The 24,554-nt window shown below is 35.5% G+C and overlaps 1 protein-coding gene across 2 annotated transcripts in view; it reads right to left on the bottom strand.

Annotated features, from left to right (window-relative positions):
- Positions 1 to 24,554, bottom strand: part of COL24A1 (collagen type XXIV alpha 1 chain) — a 392,623-nt gene that overhangs the window by 342,467 nt on the left and 25,602 nt on the right. For both annotated transcript variants that reach the window (XM_040232413.1, XM_040232414.1), the window contains exons 4-6: positions 12,956 to 14,307; positions 5,284 to 5,337; positions 2,459 to 2,512 (exon numbers count right to left, since the gene is read on the bottom strand). In XM_040232413.1, the coding sequence (XP_040088347.1) occupies positions 2,459 to 2,512; positions 5,284 to 5,337; positions 12,956 to 14,307 (1,460 nt within the window). The remainder of the gene's footprint in view (positions 1 to 2,458; positions 2,513 to 5,283; positions 5,338 to 12,955; positions 14,308 to 24,554) is intronic.

Below are 24,554 nucleotides of genomic sequence, written 5' to 3'. Positions count from 1 at the left end.
ACGGCAGCCCACCAGGCTCCCCTGTCCCTGGGATTCTCCAGGCAAGAACACTGGAGTGGGTTGCCATTTCCTTCTCCAATGCCTGAAAGTGAAAAGTGAAAAGTGAAAGTGAAGTCGCTCAGTCACGGCCGACTCTTTGTGACCCCATGGACTATAGCCTACCAGGCTCCTCCATCCATGGGATTTTCCAGGCAAGAATACTGGAGTGGGTTGCCATTTCCTTCTCCAAGAGATCTTCCTAACCCAGGGATTGAACCCGGGTCTCCTGCATTGTAGGCAGACATTTTACCGTCTACCAGGGAAGTCCAATCTACTGTCCCCACAAATATGTGCAGTTAAAACAAATCATGGTCAGTTTTGGCTATTTTGAAAGATAGTTATCAAATTATTAAATTTAAATATAAACTAAGACTAATATTCAGGTTTATATGATTAAGTTCCCAAGAGGCTCAGTTAATTGCTTGCAAATTTTAAGTAGAGCTTACAAAATCCCTAATATAGGGGTTCATAAAATATGTTATTGGTAAATAGTTATAGTCAAAATTATATTTATATTACTAGGTATGATATTAAAGAGAAATCTTGAGATTAAGACTTCATCTCTCCTAGAACATTTTATTGAAGGCACACACTCATATTAGCCAACACTGAAAAATACTTGGTTTTTAATCTTTGGACAAAGGTAATTTTTAGACACAGACGTCATTTTCTCAAGTATTTTCTCCTAAGTACACACATTTTAAGAAGTCAATGAAATCAAAGGCTTTCCACTATTTCCGTCATCTCTCCCCACCCTATTCTCCATCTTTTTTGTTTCTTCAGGTATATGTTTGTTATTGACTGAGGCAGGAAAAGAGAAGGATGACACAAGCCATGTGGAAACCCCACCTCTATTCTGTCTTCCGTCGAGTTGTGGAGATGAGGCTGTTAGTAGGTTGGCAAGTCCCCTAGGACTTTAGCTCTTGGAGAAACATGAGCTGGGTCTTTACAGCTACACTAGCCTTCCACTAGTCTAAAATCCTTGAAGTCCCCAGAGAAAGCTTGGGGGGCTAGAGAATCACAAATTTAAAAACAAAATTCTAATTTCTTGAGAAGGCATTTGTCTTTTATCTAGTACACATCCAGTAGTTAAAAGCTTTTTTTCTGAGACATTTTATTAAACTCAAAAAGTTGTTGAGAGTGATGAGAAACTTAGGGAGTCATTATTACTTATTAATAATGGTATTACTTATGACGTGTTAGCTCTGTTAAGGGCTTTGCTCACAATTTATTTAGCCTTCACTCCAGCCCTATGAGGACATACTATGGTTTTCCCTGTTTTGGAGAAGAAAATTAAGCTTAAAGGGGCAAAGCAAGTAATTTGTTTCTAGTCATACAAATCAAGGGGCTTTCCTGGTGGCTCAGATGGTAGAGAATTTGCCTGCAGTGTGGGAGACCTGGATCAGTCCCTGGGTTGGGAAGATCCTCTGGAGAAAGAAACAGCAACCCACTACAGCATTCTTGCCTGGAGAATCTCCATGGACAGAGGAGCCTGACAGGCTACAGTCCACGAGATCACAAAGAGTCAGACACGACTAAACACAGTATATACAAATCAAGACGGCTAAACCTTGAATCCAAATCAGTTAGACTCCAAAACCTGTGTCCTTAAGCTCTATCCTATCTTAATCTATATCTGTACGGTAACAGCTATTTGATTACTTTTGAGTGAGATAATTAATAAGCAGAGTGGTTATTAATGACCCTGAAATATTCATGATGTTACTGGCAACCAAAATCCTAATGCTTACATACACATGTACATGTGTGTGTATAGATATGTATATTTACTTATATTTCCAGTTCCATACCTGCTATGAAGGTAACCAGCCTGGTATATATACTTCCATCTGTTTTACAGACATGACTGAAGCAACTTAGCAGCAGCAGCAGCAGTAGCAGCAGCATACTACTATCTGTCACACTACTATCACACAACTATGTATGCTCATATTTTTACAGGTTTCCAGGTTAGTTGTTTTCATAAAAATATGAGTATATCCTATAAGCATTATCCTCATAGATCTTTTTCAAATGAAAATATTAGAGAAGTATGAAACAGGGAAATAAATGATGTTTTATTTCCTCACTCTTTATATATTAAAATAGTCTTGACTTAAGGTAAATTACTCAAATCATAATCTGTACACTGCAGAGGTTTCCATATATTGCCATCATATTTTGACAACAAAGACTGGAATATCAAAGCAGGGCCATGCTTGCCTTTACCACTAGCTATTTATAAATCCAAGTGTGGTGGGCTCTCAAGGAACCTGGCCATCTGTCACCCTGTGACAATCTTGCTGAAGACTCATGCTCTGGAGATGACAGAGATCCCTAATATTCCTAGGTTGACTTTAAAAGTTAAAGACCTTCTTTAGTAATGCGCCAAAAATCACATGATATTCAAAGCACTCACCTTTGGACCTGGTAATCCAGGTAACCCAGGATTTCCATGTGGCCCTGGTATGCCCTACAAATAGAAAAAAAAAAATTCAGATCATTCTTAGATCTAGATACAAGTAAGTGTTTATTATAACTTTCAACTAAATATTACATGATTCATTAAAATGGATATGTTATTTTATACAGTTCATTATCTCTTCTGAGGTCTTGGATATTTCAAGTCTTAGAAAAGACACCGATTACAGAGCAGAACTGAGGTTTCTGTTTTTTGCTTCAAAACACTGCTTTGAGGTATTTATGTCTCTTATTTACCACCTCTTATCTCCAACCACATTGCTTAGTGCTACTTCTAAAAGTTGTGCAGAGTAAGAAGCCCAAAAATAACAAAGTGCAATTGTTTTACTCTCCTCTCAACATCCGGTAACCCTTTCTGCACTTGGGTTTTGCTTATGCTATGATGCGTGCCTTAAGACTTACCTCATTTAACCATGCCTCTCCTACACCTGCTCAAATCATGTTCAAGTGTCAACTGAGATACCACCTTTAAATCCTGGCTAGCATGAGGTGATTTCTCTTTCCTACTCAATCCCACAGAAACTGCTGCATATAAAATTAATTTGCAACTAATTATATGTTGCCTTGGGACAATTCTATTAATATTTTATTGCTATTTTAACTTCTTCATGACATGTGCTGTTTAGTTCTAGGATTATAAATTCTTTGAAAAGCAGCTGTTTTTAATATCACCAGTGTAATACTTAGCACATATCAGGTTCCCAATGAATATCTGTCAATTTAGGGAATTCCCTGGTGATCCAGTGGTTAGAATCTGGTGCTTTCAGTGCCTGTGGTCCCGTTTTAATCCCTGGTGGGGGAACTGAGATCCTACAAGCCATGCAGTGTGGGGAATTTAAGAAAAAAGTGGTATTTGTCCATTTGAATTCAATAACTGCTTCTACTTACTAAATACCTACTATATCTAAGTAACTGTTACTGCTTTATTTTATTATTATTATTATTATTACTAATCCATATAACAATCCTGCAGGGTGGTTATTTATTCCCCTTTACAAATGGGTAAACTTAGGTTCATACAACCAACAAATAGAAGAACAAGGATTCATCTCCAGAAAGCCTTTCAGGTCTCCAGGGCTTCTATACTCATTTGGGCTTGGTACCCACCTCTGTACCCTTTGGCTATGTAGTGGTTTAGTTGCTAAGTCATGTACAACTCTTGCAACCCCATGGACTGTAGCCTACTAGGCTCCTCTGTCCATAGGATTTCCCAGGCAAGAATGATGGAGTGGGTTTTCATTCCCTCCTCCAGGGGATCTTCCTGATCCAGGGATCGAACCCAGTCTCCTGCACTGCATGCAGATTCTTTACCAACTGAACTATGAGGGAAGACTCTTCCTTCAGTTATACCTCTATCTTAACACAGAAATACTTAATATTTATCTGTTTTTTTTTCACTTCTGAATTAATAGAGCATTGTGTTTCAGAAGGGGGAGGAATGATAGCAATACAAACATGGAAAGTATATCTAGCAAGATGAAAACTAAGGGAAAAAATTAGATTTCATGACCTCTCATTTGTGTAGTCTTCAAAAATAAATTTTTCAATAAAGTAGGTGGGGAAATGTATGAGGATTAACAAATGATTTGTTGATGTAGATGTGGGACCAATGAGTATAAAGTATTCCACAGAGCTCATTAGTGCAAGAGTGAGCAAGGACAATAACTTTAGGAAAAATTAGCGTCAGTGAAAGTCTCGTACTTAAAAAAAAAAAAAGATAATAATTTGCTGTTTGTTGCCAAATAAGATAAAATCGAGGGATAGAAAAGGTTAAGTTGTGGAAGAACAGCCTTAGCAGTGGAGAGGGAATATAATTAATGCAAAGGGGAACTCAGTCCCTCAGAAAGCAAAATCCAGGGTCTCCTGACAGAGAAGGGGGAGGACAGGAATGGTTTGCTGGCTGGAGGAGAGTGGAGAAGTTTAGAAAACACTCTGGAGAGGAATGTGGTAGGTCATCAAGTATAGAGAAAGAAAAGAAATGTTAAACAGCTAGAGCAGAGTAAGCATTCATCTTAAGCCTCACATCAACAAGAGCTTAATGTGAATGTGGACCATTTAAATTAGCATTTTAGGGTGAGTTTTACATTCATTTGTTTATATGATAAGCAAAAATTAGGAATGAAAGTGGATTATATATGGTATTTACATTTGTCTTTATAACATACAATTATAATTCCTTTTCTAGCTCTTCGAAGAATTTCTGCTAGTAAAAGTTCACTTTTTTTTTTTTTTTTTTTTGAGGTTTGAAAGAAATGAATTCTAACACAGCAATAAATCTTTTGTTGGACCTGTTTAATGTGAAAAACTACTGCTACCCTTGAGGAAGCTTTTTTCCTCTGGACAATTATTTTTTAGTTTATAATTCCAATATTTTCCACTATGTAATTCAGGAATGCACTATTTTAAGGCTGCCCACTCTTCTTCATTTCCCAAAGTAAATGATCCCCACCTTGGCCTATCAACTACAGATGAGATCACTTTATAACTAAGAATAATGCTACAAGTAGCACCAAAACAATCACGAATCTACAAATTTGATTATCTTTTTGGTCATGTTCACAGAGAATGCTTTGGCTGGGTGTTTACACTCAAATAAATAAGTGGCACATGTTCCTAAGTTTCTCTTGAATTGGCAAAGGCCAGGCTAAGTTTGACAATCCAGACGGATTTCCAGAGGAAGTACATAGTGTACAACAGTAGGAAAAACATACAGGGAAGCTACCAGCTCTAACAGCAAGTGAGAAATGGAGCCCATCCACTTACCCGTGGACCTCTCTTTCCTGATGGACCTGGGATGCCTGCTGGGCCAGGGGGACCCTTGGAAAACAAATGCTGAGATATTAGACAAGAGAACAGACACATCCTTTCTCACAAGTCTTGTGAAAATTTCACTCCATGGCTCTTTTTTGGTCCCCAGTTACTAGCTGATGATGATTTTAAAATAACATGAAACCCCTCACCTTAATCAGCAGGAGGGAGAGCTGAAATTCAAACGTCCTCTTTAATCTGGTCAGATACGGCATCAGGAAGTCTATGACTTATGGTTACGGCCACTGTATCTGGTTTTTACAGGGACCATAGCTAGTAGTTTTGTGGGTAGTTTTTTACCTAAATTTACTTTTACTACTGAAAGAGGAATTCAATTTAGGGTCTGGAGACCAACAACTACAGGTTTTTTGGGGTTTTTTCCAAACACATTTCAAAAGAAGACTTGCCTTGAAAAAGTAAAGCATTGACCATTTTATGTTTTTTTAGAAGACTTATACCAAAGATCTGTGTAATGTGTTAAACTGTTACAATGAGATCCTTCTAGTATGTGAGTTGCTCAGTTGTGTCCAACTCTTTCTGAACCCATGGACTATACACAGTCCATGGAATTCTCCAGGTCAGCATACCAGAGTGGTAGCCATTCCCTTCTCCAGGGATCTTCCCAACCCAGGGATTGAACCTAGGTCTCCTGCATTACAGACGGATTCTTTACCAGCTGAGCTAGTATATTCAGTAATATATCTGCCCTACACAAAATGCAGCATACCAAGAGGTCAATAGAGTTAAATGGTTTTGTCAAAACAAAATCAATTTTAAGTAAAAACAGTAAGAAAGTAAAAACAGATCAATCTTAAGGTATTCTGAGTTCTTTAAATGTCACTTTTGAAATATATCAAATAAGAAATAGGAAACTACTACTTTGCTTCCACATATTAATGCCTTATATTATCTTTTTTTAAACTTATTTTAACAATCAACTGGTAGAGGAATAAATATTCATTTGGGATATGATTAATACATATTCATTCATTCATCTGCCTATTCATTTCATTGTTACTGAGCATTCTGCTGCCATGGCATTATTCCTGATGTCTCAGAGCATACATATAGCTATGTTTTACATTTATATACAATGTTTTACAAACATTCATTCATTACTCCAGTAAAAATACTACGAACTTTGATATCAAACATGTCAAGGTTAAGATATTAGCCCTACCATTAACATATAGCATGACCTACTGATCTTCATTGTCATGTAACATTTTTCTCTTTGAAATGTTCTCCTTTATTGATGCTTTTTTTCAGTTTTCTAATGTTCTTTGTATATTTCAAACTGTCCATTTTCCTTTTTATTTTGCCTTTTTATACCCCTTAACAAAAACCTTTCATGTATTCCTTAAAATTAAAAAAGTAATATTTCTCTTTCAACCACATAAAAGTAATATTTCTATTCTCCATCCTGAACTATTCAAATATTTTGAGAATTCCTACTATATCACTGGCTTCCATCAAAACTTGACTTTCACTTATTTTAAAAAAAAAAATTAAAACTCTTTTTAAACTAGTTCTGGTTCTACTTTTATCCTCAGAATTTAACAGCTGATGATTTTAAGTCCTCTAAAATAGACTCTAAAAATAAAAAATTACGTGAAAAATTAAAATATCTAGTTTGGTTTACTGCCCTATCATGCTACTTTGTGACAAAAGAAACACTACTACATTCACACTGAAAAAGCAATTATTACAGTTCATATTAGATAGTGGAGGTGGGGGAAAAAAGGATATTTATGCTGTGATTAAAATATTTGAATTAATTAGCAATAAGTAAAAATAAATTTTAACTTGTCTTCACAATTTTTTATTTCCGTATCTTTGAGAATAAGTTATTAATAGGCATTTCCTAGAAACCAGAGAAGGAAAGCAATTTTATATGATATGACTTTTTTATGAATTATTTTCTATAAATGAAGTACTAGAAAAGGCACTTTAACTTTCAGATTATCAGTTATTAAGAGGAAGTATAATTCAGTTAAAGAGCAATGCTATGGCAATCATCCAAAGTGAAAGTGAAGTCACTCAGTCATGTCTGACTCTTTGCGACCTCATAGACTGTAGCCTACCAGGCTCCTCCATCTATGGGATTTTCCAGGCAAGAGTACTGGAGTGGGTCGCCATTTCCTTCTCCAGAGGATCTTCCCAACCCAGGGATCGAACCCAGGTCTCCCACACTGTAGGCAGATGCTTTACCGTCTGAGCCACCGGGGAAGCCTGGCAATCATCCAGTCTACAGTCAAATCATGCTTCAATCATTTACTTGCTGAATGACCTTAGACAAGTCAGCTACTCTTGCTAAGACTTAGTTTTCTCATCTTTATAACACTGATGATGTTATAGTGGATATTAAAGTTATTGTATATAAAATACTTGTAACTATGTCTGATATAGAGTAATTAACCATAAACTATAGAGCAATTTTTTAAAAGTGTGCATGGAGCACAAGTAGTACTCAATGTTAGTCACAATATTATTATTACTAAGGTTATATACTGAAGCAAATGTATCCAATATTTGTAAGAGAGTAATGTCTGGTCGATCTTGGAAGTCTTGCATCTAAATTTCTTTTTATAGTTCACTCACTCATTGATTCATTCACTTACTCAATAAACATTAGTAAGCATCAAAGCCTCCTGGAGCTGACAATGAGATAAAAAGACACCCACTAACAAATAAACACATAATATGCATTTTATTTAGTGACATGAAGAAAAGAACAAGCAATCAAGAGAGATCAACCGAGTGCACATAATTTATATTGTGCTTATGAGAGAATGTGTCTCTGAGGAAGCTCTAAATTAGACCTAAAAAATGAAGAAGAATGAGGAAAGAGGAGAAAATAAAATTTGAAAATAGGAATAAAATGAATGACAGCATGAGTAAAATAAAACAAACAAAAATACAATCTTATTAAGGAGCTAAAAGAAAGCCAACAGTGGAAGTAAGCAAGAGTGGAACAAGATGATGTTGCTGAGGAAAACAGGGGCCAGATGACATATGACTGCATGGGTCATGATAAAGACTTTTTAATTTATTCTAGTTGCTATACTCTCCTGTCACTGAAGAGTTTTAAGCAGATAAATGACATGATCTAATTTACATTCTAAAATGGGTCACTAGAGAATTTCGATAAAAGATAGCAGAATGAGAACATTTTTAAAGCTACCTTCCTTCCCTCAAAAACCCTCTGAAAACAACAAAAAAATACCAAAAGAAAAAAACTTCTCTGATGAAACAAAGAAACGACCACAACCACAAACCACAAAATATGAAAATTATCTTTCAAATAGTGAGACATTTTGGAATGAGGAAAGATGCTGAAAGATGACTAAAAACAAAAACCCTCCTCAGACCTCAAACCTGGGACAGGCTACAGATATCTAACAGTATATCAGTCCAGAAAGTTCATTCCAATGATCCTTTAATGACAATAGCTAAGTTCAAGGGAATGGTAAAGCCACAGGGACTATAATTCATGACCCTGCAAAGATCCAGTTCAAACAACCAAGAGTAAGGAAGGCAGAACTGAAAAGGAACAACCCATCATTTTTATGACCTACAACAAATCTCCTAACCTCAGGAAATTTCTGGTGCAGGGAGGAGGTAAAAGACAAGAGCATAAATCATCAAATCACTTCTAGACCAATACAGAGAGCTTCATGTACATGAAAATGAGAGGAGATACATTTCTAGGTAGAGGATACAATGCGTATCGAAAGATGGCATTGAAGGCAGCAACTTAAATTTGATGCTGTGTACTACTCACCTTACTCCCTTTTGCCTCTCCCTACACCATGCTAAAACACACAGTGGCCCAAACAGTGGTGTCTCTATTTTAAAAACGAGCGATAACCAGAAAGAAACCAAGAGATCAATACATTTTGAGGGGCGGGGGGCGGAGTGTGAGGACAGAAACATAAATTAAAAGTAAACGAAAATTTTTTACCAGAAAAGGATTAGTCCATGCACAGAAAGAAGTTCATATAATTCATTATAAATCCAAAAAATTTCAGGATGCTGTTTTTCTACAAAAAGCTCAAAGAAGAGTCATAAAAGACAAAAATAACAACCAAGGTGATGAAATGTGAGCCAAAAGAGCTTCAAGATTGAAAGAGTAAAATAAGAAAGAATTATAGACTAAATCCACATCAGAAGCAATAATAGCTGACCATAACTAAAAAAAATCAGTCAAGGAATATGGATGTAGTTTAACTGAATTTACATAAAATAAAATGAAAAAAAAAAGCAAACACATGGACATCATTGTAGAGAAGATAATAAATACTATCATCACAAAGGACTTTTAAAATTGTGTATACTGGTGTGCCTGAAGAATATAGAAAAATGGATAAGAAAAATACCTGAGAATATAAGGAGAGATGTTTCTTTAGTAAGTAAAACAAAACAAAACAAAACAAAAAACTCAGATCAAAAGAGCAACAGAAAAAAAATGACACAGAACCTAATAGCTTTAGTGAAATGAACTTCAAAGATATCAAAAGAACATCAAGGGTATGTAGATGAAAGACAGGCACCAACAAGTAGGAAAGATCAGGCTGTCCTCAGGCTTAATCCACTTCAAGAAGCAATGCAAAATCTCTACAGAGTTCATCATTTCATCACCATTTACTCTCTCATACACTTTCTAAAATTTACCTTTAGACTTCTACACTATGCTGAAATCATTATCAAAGTTCAACAACAACTTTCCCACCAGAAGATCCAAAGGATTTCCTCTACTTTATCTCAGTCTTTCAGCACCACTGATCAATTTCTTCTCAAAACTCTCATCTTTGGCTTTTATGAGACTATATTATGGGCTTCCCTGGTGGCTCAGACAGTAAAGAATCTGCCTGCAATGCAGGAGACCCGGGTTTGATCCTGACCCTGGATCGGGAAGATCCTCTGGACAAAAGAATGGCTCCCCACGCCAGTATTCTTGCCTGGAGAATTCCATGGACAGAGGAGCCTGGGAGGCTACCACGGGGTTACAAAGAGTCAGACGTGACTGAGTGACTAACACTAACTATATTGTTCTGTCCCATATGTCTATCCCGTCACATTTCTGCTTTTTTTTTTTTTCCTTCTATAACCACAAAGCAAACATTCCTTACAATTTGGCTCTTGACTCTATGCCAAGTCCTTTCCTTGCAAATTTCTTGACTGTATAACACTGATGGAAAAACTCCCATAATCTATACCCTCCTACTTTGACTTCTCTTTTCACTTCACCTTCTTCAACTTTTTGAACAGCTTACTGATTTGCCAACAGCACCTTAAATGTTTTCACTTGGTTTCTTCTCCTAAAATCAACTTCCTGTCTTAATTACTGGTTTTTATATTGGTATCACCAGTCTCTCAACCCACAGGCTTAAAACCTTAGAGCCACCTTGGTCCACTTTCTTTTCATTTGGTCCCTAAGTCCAATTAATTTCCTAGTTCTACCAAACCTTCCTTCAGGATCTCCCCTGAATGCTACTTTTCCGTTGCATTTTCACTGCTGTCATCCTAGATAATGTCCTAGTTTTGTAACATCCAGATGACAGGAATTTCCTGTCTGTTCTGGGCACTGCCACAGACTGACTTCCCTGACTTATTCATACCTCTGCTTAGAAACCTACAAAATTCCCCACTGAGAACAAGATAAAGTCAGAACTATTCGTTTGAAAATTGAGACCTCTACAACCTGTATAGGTCTACCCTGGCCTTACATTTATCTACCATTATTCAGCCTCATATTGTGAAAGAGTTTGACCTTTAGAGGCAGAAAACCTACCTCTAGGGTCAAAATCCTGGGTCTATCATTTATTGGCATGTGGTTATGAGCAAGCAAACAAATTACTCTGGGCTTCAGTTTCTTCACCTGAAAAATGAGGGTAATAATATCAAACTTATCAAGTATTTCTAAGATAACAAACATAAGGGGCATGGCAGAGTTCCTGCCACAGGTAAAAAATCTCAATAAATTATAGCTATTTTGCTATTTTTCCTACATAAAAGATGCAACAGCTTCTTTCACCTATCGAAATCATATCCATTATTTGAGGTCTAGGTTCTAAGTTTGCCCACAAGAACCTATCCTGAACAGCTCAGCCTTAAGTGATCTTTCAAAGAGTTCCCCTCAAAATATTTTTCTTACCTTTGAAAATGTGTACTCCACATGTTTAGTTTGCATCTCTCAGGGTCATGTATTTTACTTGACCATGACACAAGGTTATAGTGTACTTCTGTAGCACTACTACCACAACGTAAGCTCCTCTGAGCAGTGACTCTGTCTTACACAATTTATGTTTCTGCTTTGCCCACAGGAGAGACTAAGGAAGTATCTGGACTATTATTGCTTCACCAACCATTGCTGAAATAACTGTTTCTGGATTTAGAGCAGAGATTAACACTCATCTCTGACATTTGAAGAAACTAAACAGCTTCCTTAACTGTTTAATATGACCTGCCTAGTGGCTCAATTTTACTACTAGCTGAAAAGTTATTTCTCTATAATATATTCTTCTGATTTTATTAAATCCTTTAAACATTCACTCTAAGCATTGTTGAGTACCTATCAAGTTACTTTGAGTAATAACCATGAAAGAAACACAAGCTAAGCAAGTGGCATCATCTCTTGTCCTATGGTTTCTGGAACTAAACAAATGTCTCAAATTTTACTTCCATCAAATCAAGAAATATCTTAAGATATATTTTATTCTGCTTGCAATTAAAAAAAAGATTTCTAAAGATATATAAGTTTATTGTTTAAAGGTATTCAAAATATGAAAGGTAAAAACATGTCTCTAATGTGATTTTAAATAGCTTTAAATGAGTCATAAATGATTAAAAAATCATCCATCAGTAATTGCACCTACGTGACAAAAGAATTTCAGAGCTAAAGTCATCAATCTATTATCTCATAGCTTTGTTTAAGGAATTACTAAGGAAGTGACTTGGCTTTTTTCCTACTGAATGGACTGATGGACTGCTGAGTGGCTATTTTTGCATGAAGTAGATGGAACTTCTATTAACTTATAAATGTAAATTGGTCATATCATGGAAGATATAATGAAATATGTTACTCTTTATAATCCTAAGTGAAATATTTTAATTTCTATCATATAAGGGTTTGCTTTTCCCCAATGACTCACTATAAAATTATATCTAAAAGGTAATATTCTTTTAATTCATATGATATTACTTTGCTGAAAATACATTTAATAATGTATTCAAAATATTTTTATTTAGTCTACTCTAACTTTAATATTCTCTTTTAACATGACTATGCATTAAGTCTACAGGTTTTTAATAAAATAGAATGCTGATCTGTATTTAGCAACTCAATTCCTGATTGAATTTTAACTGAACAAGAATAACATAGCTTACTCACCACTTTGCCAGAATTAAGTAACCTTCTGAGCCACCCAAGCATTTTTAAAAAGTACAACATTTGAGCCAGAGTAGCATTCTGGTTGGATATATTATAGCAACCATGAATGCACTCACAGTAAGCCAGGCTACATACTTAAGACAGATCTGTTCTATATTGTTCAGCCCAGAGAATTCTTTTTGAAATGGATAGTAAATTAGTGCATTAAGACATATTTTAAAAATAATAACTTACAGGAGGTCCAGTGTCCCCTTTTGGCCCTCTTAGATTCTCCATTTCGAGCACCGTATTAAGATCCTCATAATAATAATAATCATAAAGCTCAGTTTCATAGCTATTTTCGATGGGATAAGTAGCATCAGGATCAAATTCACCTTCCTTCCTTAGATCAAGGTGATTATCCACAGATGGCTCATCTGTCACTCTGTATAAGGTTGTGTTTAAAATATGCTGCAGTTCTATAAGTTCATTAGTGTACAAATTTGCTGCGATAGCCTTCTTCAGATTCTTAATTGCATCTTGTTTTATATGTGGAAGACTAGATGATATCTTCTTAAGTGGTGACAGACCAGTTACTTGATCATTATGTTGTGTGATATTGTCCGACACATTTAGAAGAGAAATAAATTTATCCTTGTTTTTTTTCCTTGGCTCATTGAGGCTACCATGGGACATTGGCAGGCTTAAATTTGCCTGAATAAGTTGCTCAGTGATCAATCCTTTGGTCTGAATTCCATGGTTCACAAGGTCCATAGCAGAGACATTCTGTGAATGAAGAGAAGTTAACTGAGATCTTGATATCTGGTTTTCTTGTTGTTTATTCACTGCCACAGAACCATTATTTGTGAAATCTAGAACACTTTTGTTTTCAGTAAGTGTGTCCTGTGACAGTACTTTTTCACCCAATCTTTTGGGCAGGAGAGAGTTTTCTGGTATCTTAGTTGATACAATGGTTGTATGAGGAAGGCTTGTCTCAGGGCGACACTGCTGTTTCACATATCTGCAATAGTCTGCAGATGCTTCTGCAGAAGGAATAATATCCAACTGACATACTACTCCTTCAAAATGGACAGAATTATTATTCATACTTCCCAAGGTAAACACACTGTTAGAATCAAAGGTCTGAACTTCCGAAAGAGTCTCTCTGCTAAAATATTTCTTTCCACATTCAACAAACATTGAGACATCTTGATTGCTAACAGCAATGGCAAATGAGTGCCATCGCTCATCGTGAACGCTGTAGTTGAAAAAGACAGACTGCTTTCCTCCAAGGTATACCACTAATTTTTTAGGTAATAACTGTACTCCTAATTGCAGTCTATTTTTACTTCTAATGCTGAAGAGAAATGCATTGTTTACTCTATATGACTGTAACCCAATTAATATTGTAAATGGCTGTTCTAAGTTGATTGGTAAAATTTTCATAAGAGGTGATTCAATACAGGAATTGTTTGTTAAAATGACACCCGATTCTGTTACATGGACCCCCTGAGGTAATGGTGTAGATGATGGTGGTACAGCGGTCACTGATGAAGAGTGTCTTACATCTTTGCCTCCAAGGCCTAGTTGATGAAGAATATCTATGCCTGGAAATTAAAAACAGAGAGAAAGAGAGAAAGAATCTTAGGCATTCATGTGTTCATATAAATGTTTGAGAAAATCTTCCTTGTAGGTAACAATAGTAATCCCTAAAATAAACATGCTCTATCAATAAGTAATTTCTAGGTAATGAGAGGTATGGAAAGGGAGAGTAAAATGTTATTCTTTATCATCTGAAACACACACACCCCAATATCCCTATGCCCAAAGTTTAATAAATGTTCTTTCATTCTTCCAGTTAGGAAACTTATTTGTTACTCCAATGAATGTACATGTTCAAAGATTCCCAGATGGTCATTTACTTCTTTAATTTAGAATTTAAAATTTTATGACTTCTTTGATAAAGATAAACTGGAGACATACTTACAAAAAGAAATTTTAAGTTTGGAAACCATTTTATAAATTAAGTTCACACACCCATTTAAACTATAATTTTTCAGAGTGTTTTCTCATTAGCCTTCCAATAATTTGCAAGTTACATAAGATCCCTCCCTATGCCTAATTCCTTAAGTGTGTGCTACACATATAGTACCCAGTACCCTGAAAACTTCTGGACAAGACAACTGAAATTCTTACAGTTGCTGATCACTGTATATTTTTCTCTCCCTTACATATTCCTCTCTCTTCTATTTCGTCTGGGTCCTCCACAGTAATTCTTAATCCAAATAATTTATCAGTTCAGTTCAGCTCAGTAGCTCAGTCGTGTCCGACTCTTTGCGACCCCATGAATCGCAGCACGCCAGGCCTCCCTGTAATTTATAGACTTTCTTAATAATTTTTATTAAAATATAGGTTTTACATATATTTTATAATTATGGTTTTTCTAGTTTTCATTGTAATATTATTGATAGTATATTGCCTATCTCCCTTACCCAATTATAAACTCTTGGAAGATGGATTCTATGTCTGCTTAGAATATCTATTATACCTATTATATTACCTATTATATTTCTCTTCAAACTTTTCTATAACTTCTGAATGAATGAATTTGCCCCACCCAAATCTGATCAGATGTAACATGTACCCCTAGAGTCCAACAAAATTATATACCATTTGTAAAAAATAATAAATCTTCTAAAGATACAGAACAGCTTAAATAGTCATGTGATCTTTGTTATTCTTTGGGTGATAATTTCCCAGTTGTATCACTGTACATTAAAGAACTATTTACTTATAACCATAAGTGAGGAAAAATTAAGATTTTTGAAGATTAGCCAGCAAGATTACACATCGTCTTAGTTTTCCTTTCATAAGAGATTAGTAGATATTTGATAACTCATGTTTATTACAAACTGCAAATACAGTAGCAGATGTCCACCAAAATATTTCTAACAGCAGTTATAAATTATATGCATCTCCAGGAATTTGGGGAAATACTTTAAAGAGGCCCCATTAAAACATGCAAAAAAATGTTGACGTCTTATGTTTTAAAATAATTCATAAAAGATTTTAATTTTATTCCATAATATGGCTATTTGCTTTAATATAAGACATGAATTGCCAGCTAGATCATTCCCAATCTTCAATGAAAATTTACACTTCTGAAACATAAGGGCTTATCTGTGACTTTGGGTATTCTCAATGCTAACTGCCTCTAAGGGTATTCTCAATTCAAGAAATAAACTATGGAAGAAACACTGCTAATATGAATATCACAATGCTTGAAGTATATACAATAATAAAGTGTGTGAAAGTTATCATTCTATGATGCCAGATCAACTACTTTTACACAAACGAAAAGTCAGAATTAAGTGGTATGATATCTAGGGCTGCTACTTGCCCAGAGAAAACCAATCTTTATATTTAACCCCTGCTATCTACTACCTCAAATTTCTGATTCTATTAGAATGAAATACTAGAGAAAGTATTATTTAAAAACTTCAGTATACATCTTTTCAATATTTATATTCATATACACATAATATAAATGCTTCCTTCAATTCTAATATATATATACATGTATACTTCCTTCCATTCTGAATTTTTATGACAAATAGCTAAGCTTTGTAAAAATCAAACGTTTTTAAGCATTTAATAATCAAAAAAATTTAATTTTTGAGCCATCCTTGCATTCCTAAAATAAAACCTACTTGATCATTGTATTTTATTCTTTTAATACCTTACTGATTGTTGAGTATTTTATATATAGACATACTGCATTAAGATTGGTCTGTGGTTTTTCCATTTTTATACTATCTTTATACAACTATAATGTTGGACTTTATTTTTTATGGCCTAGAACAGTTTAAATTCCTTTAAATTTTTTTCTCAAAAGTTAAATAACACTCAGTTGTAAATCAAGGTTATCATGTTGGCCTTTTCATTGATAGCTCTTCATTCACCCTAATTTCTTTTATGTCAGTTAATTTATGCAAAATTTCAACTATCTCTTGAATCAATTTTTAAAATTTATATTTTTAGGAAATAACTTCCTTTTAGGCTCCAAATGTATTACTCAGAAATCATCATAATATTCCCTTGAAATTATTTTTGTTTCCCTATCTCAGATTCTCTCTTAAAATTTCCAATTTTGAATATTTTGGTCTATGTTCTTAAGGGTAACTATTGCTTATTTCAAAAGTAGAGCCTTGTATTTGTTTATCCTTTCTATTATTTTCTGTCTGCTTTCTATATCATTTTCTGCATCTATCTTTATTATTTTTTCTTATTTTTATTTGATTTGATTCTTTTCTAGTTTCTAGAGATGAACACTTATTCATAGTACCTAAGCAGTACATTTTCTAAATACTGTTTTAGCTGTATCCCATAGATTTTTGATGTATAATTTTCATTTTGTATGATTTTTCATTTTTGCAGTTTTCTAGAAAGTATGCGATTTTTACTTGTAGTTTTCCCATTGACCCAAATGACTTAAGAAGAAATGCAAAATTTTCCAGTTAGGTTTTATTTTCTGATTTTCTTAGTAAAACCTAACAGCATTGTGACTAGAAAATGGTGTCTAGGTTGCACTTTTTGTTTTTGAAATTTAGCCTAATAAATGGTTAATTTTTTAGTGTTTGATCAGTACTTACAATGGTTTTCAGGGTACAGAATTTAAAACCAGTTGGCTGAACCTCACTGTTTATTTTATATCCTTTATACCTTCCTTTTTATACAATTAATCTATCATGGAGTAAAAGATTAACAAAGTCTCATCACTATTTTATCTTTTTTGGCTTTTTATCTCATGTGGCCTTAACTTTATGAATATTAATGTTATGGTTGTTATACAGAGATAGTCATAATATTCATATATCTATTGGGTATTGCACCTTTTCAAATGATAAGGAGTAATGTCTATTTTGTTTATGACCTCTACCTTATCTGGTATGAAGCCCCTTTGCCCTCACATTTTGTTTGCATTATCTGATAACCTTTGCATATACTTTTATTTTTATCTACTTTGAAGTACTGTCTTAAGTGGAAGGAGTTTGACTTGTTTGTCTGAAAATTTTTTCTTTGAATATAAAATTAAATCTATTTACATTCATTGATGTGATAGTTTGCTTAATCTGTCATATTTTGCTTTCCCATTTTAATTTTTAAAGTCAGTATGTGTTTCCTTTGCTATTTCATGTAGTTCTTTTGAGATAAGAAAGGTTTCTCTATTTTAAAGTTTACTTTTAAAGTTATAAGTGCATACAACGTCCCTAGTCCACTTTAGACATAGCTATTAATTTTATTGAACAATGTTTTCTTTTCTTTTTTCTCCTTTTTGTCCCTTTTTCCTTTACCACCTAATATTAGTCAATAGGATTATCTTTCTTAGTATTTACCATTTCATTAAGTACTATCCTTACAGTGTTTTCTATTTAATTTATCTGCTTCAGATAATTTTTAATTCTCAGCTTCTGATGAACCAATCAGCAAACTTAGTCTACTTCCTGGGTTTTTTTTCCTCTTTTTCTTCCCCCATTTTTGGTGGCTGTATCAGTTCTATATTGCCAGTTCATATGTTATTCATATTGTTTCATTCCCATATGTTCTTCCGTTAAATAGAACCAGTCTTTCGTAGTCATTTCTCTTTGCTGAAGTCTATGCTCTATTACTTTCCTTAAGAAGGGTTCATGAGAACCTTTCCTGACTTTTTTAAATGGTTGGTAATGTTGTACCTTAAGTTTCATTGAATGTAACATTCTTTGTTGGTATTTTCTTTCTTTGAATATCTTACAATTATGTTTCCACCGGCCTTAGGTGTTGACGTTAGGGTCAAAAAATCTGAAGCCAGCTAATGTTTTTCTCCTTCTAAGTGATTCAATTTTTTTTTTTTTTTTAACCAGCATACCCCAAAGATGTATTATGTTCTTTATCTTCAAAGTACAGTGACTTTTTATTAGGATGTGGCTTCATATTGATCATTCTGGATAACTAAGTCTGGCACATCAGTTCAGTTCAGTTCAGTCACTCAGTCGTGTCCGACTCTTTGCGACCCCATGAATCGCAGCACGCCAGGCCTCCCTGTCCATCACCAACTCCCGGAGTTCACTCAGACTCTCATCCATTGAGTCAGTGTTGCCATCCAGCCATCTCATCCTCTGTCGTCCCCTTCTCCTCCTGCCCCCAATCCCTCCCAGCATCAGAGTCTTTTCCAATGAGTCAACTCTTCACATGAGGTGGCCAAAGTACTGGAGTTTCAGCTTTAGCGTCATTCTTTCCAAAGAAATCCCAGGGCTGATCTCCTTCAGAATGGACTGGTTGGATCTCCTTGCAGTCCAAGGGACTCTCAAGAGTCTTCTCCAACATCACAGTTCAAAAGCATCAATTCTTCGGCACTCAGTCTTCTTCACAGTCCAACTCTCACATCCATACATGACCACTGGAAAGACCATAGCCTTGACTAGATGGACCTTATTCGGCAAAGTAATGTCTCTGTGTCTGGCACATAGTATGCCCATTTGTTGTAGAGATTCTTTTCCCTGTTTTCATCTTTTTTTTTTTTTTTTTTACTGCTAAGTTCTTGCGAATCTTAAATTCTCTTGAGTGTTTATTGTATTTTATAGTTTCAATTTTCTCTTTCAAAAATTCCTATTATAAATATGCTGAATTTCCATTGCTGTCCTCTATGTCATTGCTCTGTAAATGTTATCTTCAGTTCCATTTGTTTGATTTTCTCATATCTTGTGCTTCCTATAACGTCTAATCTCTTTGTGTTCCAATTTCATTTTGATTTGTAAAAGGGTTTTTTCCCTTACTACGTCCTTTGAGTTCTACAAGCTCACAGTTCATATCCTTTTAATATGTGAGCTCTTCTATTTCTGCTTTATGATCTTCCTCCCATAGAAGGGATTGTTTTTCTGTGTGTACATTCTCATTTTTGCTTGTTTTCCCCTACATTTTAGCTTGTTGTGTTTTTCTATTTTAGTTTCTTATGGTTTCACATCCAAGCAATTTTTAGAAGGATGCTGGGAGAAAGTGGAGAGCCATTCCTGCCAAATCTCAAAAGCAAAGGTTTTGTTTCAGCATTACCGGAGTTTCCTTCTCAGATGGCTCCTTGATACAGTCCCATCTTCTCTGAACCAAAGCTAGTCTAGGAGGACTACACCCAGCTCTGTGCACAACTCCTTCTCCTTCCCTGTAATCACTCCCACTGCCATACACTTCAGAATGAATCCTTCACCTTAGGAAGTAGATTTTTTACATTTTTTTTTGAGATCTGTCCCAATGAGCCATTTAGCTATTACCTGTGCTTCTTTCTTGTACTTCCCTCTGGGCAGCTTTGGTTCTCCCCAGATCCTGTGGCACTTGTTAGATACAACGGGGCTTCCTTGGCGGCTCAGAAGGTAAAGAATCTGCCTGTAATGCAAGAGACCCAGGTTTGATGCCTGGGTTAGGAAGATCCCCTGGAGAAAAGAATGGCTACCCACTCCAGTATTCTTGCCTGGAGAACTCCATGGACAGAGGAGCGTGGTGGGCTACAGTCCATGGGGTTGCAAAGAGTGGACACGACTGAGCAACTAACACTTTCACTTTTCAAAGGTTAAGTACTTCAAGGTGTGCTCCTCACTTGCTGGAAGTTGGCTTTTGCTGTTACTTTCTGAAATCTTTCTATCCACTTTACTCCACAGAGCATCTGCTTTTCTCAGCAAAACTGGGGAGTTTGAAGATTATATCAGTACCTAGTTTTACTGGAAATGCAGTCTTTGGGTTCCTTTACTATTTCATTCACCTTATTTCATTTGTATGATAGCCAGAAACAGAAAAAAGAAAGTATCTTATAGTTTTAAGTTTATACTAAAGTCAATACTCATCTCATAGATGAAGAATATGAGGTCCAGAGAGATTAAGTAACTTGGTCAAGGACACACAGTTGATAAAAGGTAGAAATGAATTTGAACACAATCAGACTGACTTCAAAGTCTAACATCTTCAGCCTCTACCTTCCACAATCCCTTCTAGCCACCGTGCTCTCCACACCAACTCGTTGCCCTTGGAAAGCCGTACTAATCATGGCAGGATTATTTCCCCAACAGAAAACTGAGTGGAGAACAGTCTCTAGGTAGCCACCAGAGTTGGTATCTGATGTGAACTCTAATTATTATTCTAGTTTTAACCATTCTCATCTCATCATGAATGTTTAGCAAATGTTTTGAGTAGATGACTAAAGAGAGCATATAGAAATATCTCAGAGATATTGCAGGCTCTATTACAAACTACCACAATAAAGTCAATATTGGAATAAAGTGAGTTACGCAAATTGCTTAGTTTCCCAGTACATAATAATTTATGTTTATACTATACTGTAGTCTATTTAGTATGCAACAGCATTATGTCTAAAAAATAATGTGCATACTTTAATTAAAAACTACTTTATTGCTAAGAGTGCTAACCACCATCTGAGCCTTCAGAGAATTGGAGTCTTTTTGCAATAGTACCAGAAACACTGATCACAGATCACAATAATAAATATAAAAATGAAAAAGTTTGAAATATGCAAGAATTGCCCACAAGTGACACAGAGGTATAAAGTGAACAAATGCTGTTGGAAAAACAGCACTGGACAGACATGATTAAAATAAGGTTGCCACAAATGTCCACCTTGTAAAATACACAATATCTGAGAAACGTGATAAAGCCAAGTGTAATAAAATGAGGCATGCTTGCAGAGAATTTTTAAGGATAAAAAGTCACAGACAAGAGGGGTGGAGAGAACAGGAGGAAAAAGAAAAAGATTTCTATCATAGGACAGACTTTTTACATTAATTTATGCCTAGCCCTAGATACCACCAAATTGCAATTTTAAATTTAGATAATTGGTACTGATGAAAAGAGCAAGAAAAATCTCAGTTGTCTATAAGTTACTTGTTTCATGAGTTAACTCTAACCAGGAAATCAATCAAGTTTGTGTCACTTAGGAAACTAGTTACCATTTAAAGAATATTTATTATCAATCAGGCACTTCATTAGATGGTATAAATTTTTTAAAGAATAAGAATAGCAGCATTAATTAAATTGTTTCTATGTACCAAGAACTACGTTAAGAATTTTACTATATTAAGCCAGGTAATTCCTGTAACATAATGAAGTGTGTGCTATTGTTAATCCATCTGAGAGCTATAAAAACAAGTCACAGAGAATTTAAATAATTTTCCCAAGGTCATCCAACTAGGAAGTTCAGAGGCAGAATCTGAATGTAGGCAGTCCTCTGGAGCCAATCTTTTAGCATGACAAGTTTCAGGAATGCGTATGTGGTGGCCCAATGGCAGAACTGATTGTATCTCCACCAATTTGCTTCTTAAATAGAAAATACATTATGGTGTTGCCAAGACAACGCTTTGCTCTTTTTACTGTAAACATCAAACATAATGACTTCATCTAAACCATGGTTTCAGTAACCACATATGCTGACTCACAAAATTCTCTTCTGAGGTTTGAATAACTAATTACCCATTCAATTTATCCACTAGAGATTAGCTATCCCACTAGCACTTCTAACTCAGTACATTTTACCCCACATCTGTTCCTCTTACATTAGTGTCTTTCTCAGTGAAGACCCCTACTACCACACCACACCATCAGTGTGAGTAATGTTTCCATAGTGCAAATTATATCATGTTATTCTCCTGAGCAAAATTCTTCAATGGCTTCCCATCATACTAAAAATGCAATCCAAACTTTGACACGATGCATGAAACCTTGTCAACAGCTCACTTCCTGCCTATCTCATCTGTCCTTTCATTTCATCCCACCTCTGCTCCAGCCATGCTGGTCTTTTCTTATGGCTTAAAGTCACTGAATTCATTTTTAACTCACAGTATTTGCATTCATTTTTCTCTTTGCCTAGAATGCTCTAATCCCTTAATTCATTCTGATCTAGGCTCAAATACGACCTGTTCAGAGAGGCTTTCCCTAGCCACATTACAGAAACTATAAAATAGTCATCCTCCTTGCCCCAGTCATTCTGTAACTCTACTGTCTCACTGAGCTTTATTATTTCTTTGTAATACTGAAAATTTAGGAGAAAATATATGTGTATATAAATTTGCCTATTACTTGGCTCTTTGGCTGAAATGTAAGTACGTAAGAGAAGAACTGCATATTATTTTATCATAATATTCCAACATTTAGGACAATGACTAAAAACAAAGTAGGTACACAGTATTGCTTGAATGAATTAATCAACCCAATCATCTATCCCAGAAACCTGGTAATTATCTTTGATACTTCTCTTCCCACCCATTTTATATTCAATTACCACATCCAACACAACCCTTAGCTGAGTTCTCTTTACTTAGCCAGATTTTAATATTAGCCTCCTAACAGATTTCTAGGACTTCCCTCATAGCTCATTTGGTAAAGAATCCAACTGCAATGCAGGAGACCCCAGTTCAATTCCTGGGTTGGGATGATCCCCTGGAAAAGGAATAGGCTACCTACTCCAGTATTCCTAGACTTCTCTTGTGGCTCAGTTGGTCTTGTATGACATCCTTGTCCCATCCCTCATCCACACTGCTACCACAGAAAGCTTGGTAAAGTACAGAACAAAACGAAGATTTGTTCATGACACTACTTCCTATAATACATCAGCAGTCCTTGTAGCTTTTAGTACAAAACTCATTCATCTTAGTTCAGCCCTCAGGCCCTTAATGATGTAACCTCCTGCCTACATTTCTAATCTCACATCTCATACCTTCCTAGCAAGCTTTATCATTTGGCAATATTCTGTGCATATTACTACATATTATTGCTGGGGAAGTTGGCACTATCATGATTCAATTAGGAATGGATAACTGGACACACCACATATGGGACTTTCCTAGATTTTTCTCCCTGAGTATCTTTTCCAGATTGATTTAATCTGTATCCTTTTGCTGACATCTACTATACCTGAGAGTATAAAAGATTTCCTGAGGTCTGTGAATCCTTCTAGAGCATTGCTGAGCCTGAAAATGGTCTTTGGGATCCTCAAATTTGCCGTTGGTGTCAAAAGAAGTGTGGTCTTTGCAACTGCCCCCTAATTTATACTAATTTATGCATTTTTTCTCAATGATTTATCTCCTCATTCTATATTTTCTACCCTTGACATTTAACTTTCCTTTAATTTCTTGCTATATCAAAGCTTAAAAAAACGCATTCTTTCAGAGTCCTGATAAGAATGTCCCTTCATGCCAAATTTACTCATCTGATAAGACAGTTCAGGTGATACCTCCTCTTTAGGCATCAGTGCAATTTTTGGCTTGTTGTTACTTTGTTACAAACTAATGACAAATAGGGGGCTTCACAAGTAGTGCTAGTGGCAAAGAACCCACTTGCTAACACAGGAGACACAAGAGATGTGGTTTGATCTCTAGGTCAGGACGATCCTCTGTAGTAGGAAATGGCAACCAATTGCAGTATTCTTGCCTGGAAAACTCCATGGACAGAGGAGCCTGGAGGATTACAGTCCATGGGGTAGCAAAGAGCGAGACACAGCTCATATGTGTATATATGAGCACAGATTTGCATAACAACAAATAAATCCTTTCTCATGGTGGAGAGTTCTGACAAAATGTAGTCCAGTGGAGAAGGGAAGGGAATACTACCACTTTAGTATTCTTGCCTTGAGAACCCCATGAACAGTATGAAAAGGCAGATAGGATAGTGAAAGGTGAACTCCCCAGGTGGGTAGGGGCCTAATATCCTACTGGGGATCAGTGGAGAAATAACTCCAGAAAGAATGAAGAGAAGGAGCCACACCAAAAACAATACCCAGTTGTGGATGTTACTGGTGATGGAAGTAAAGTCAGAGGCTGTAAAG

The sequence above is a fragment of the Oryx dammah genome, unplaced genomic scaffold, assembly GCF_014754425.2.
Source record: "Oryx dammah isolate SB20612 unplaced genomic scaffold, SCBI_Odam_1.1 HiC_scaffold_28, whole genome shotgun sequence".
NCBI lineage: Eukaryota > Metazoa > Chordata > Mammalia > Artiodactyla > Bovidae > Oryx > Oryx dammah.
This window is presented reverse-complemented; position numbering and strand designations above follow the sequence as displayed.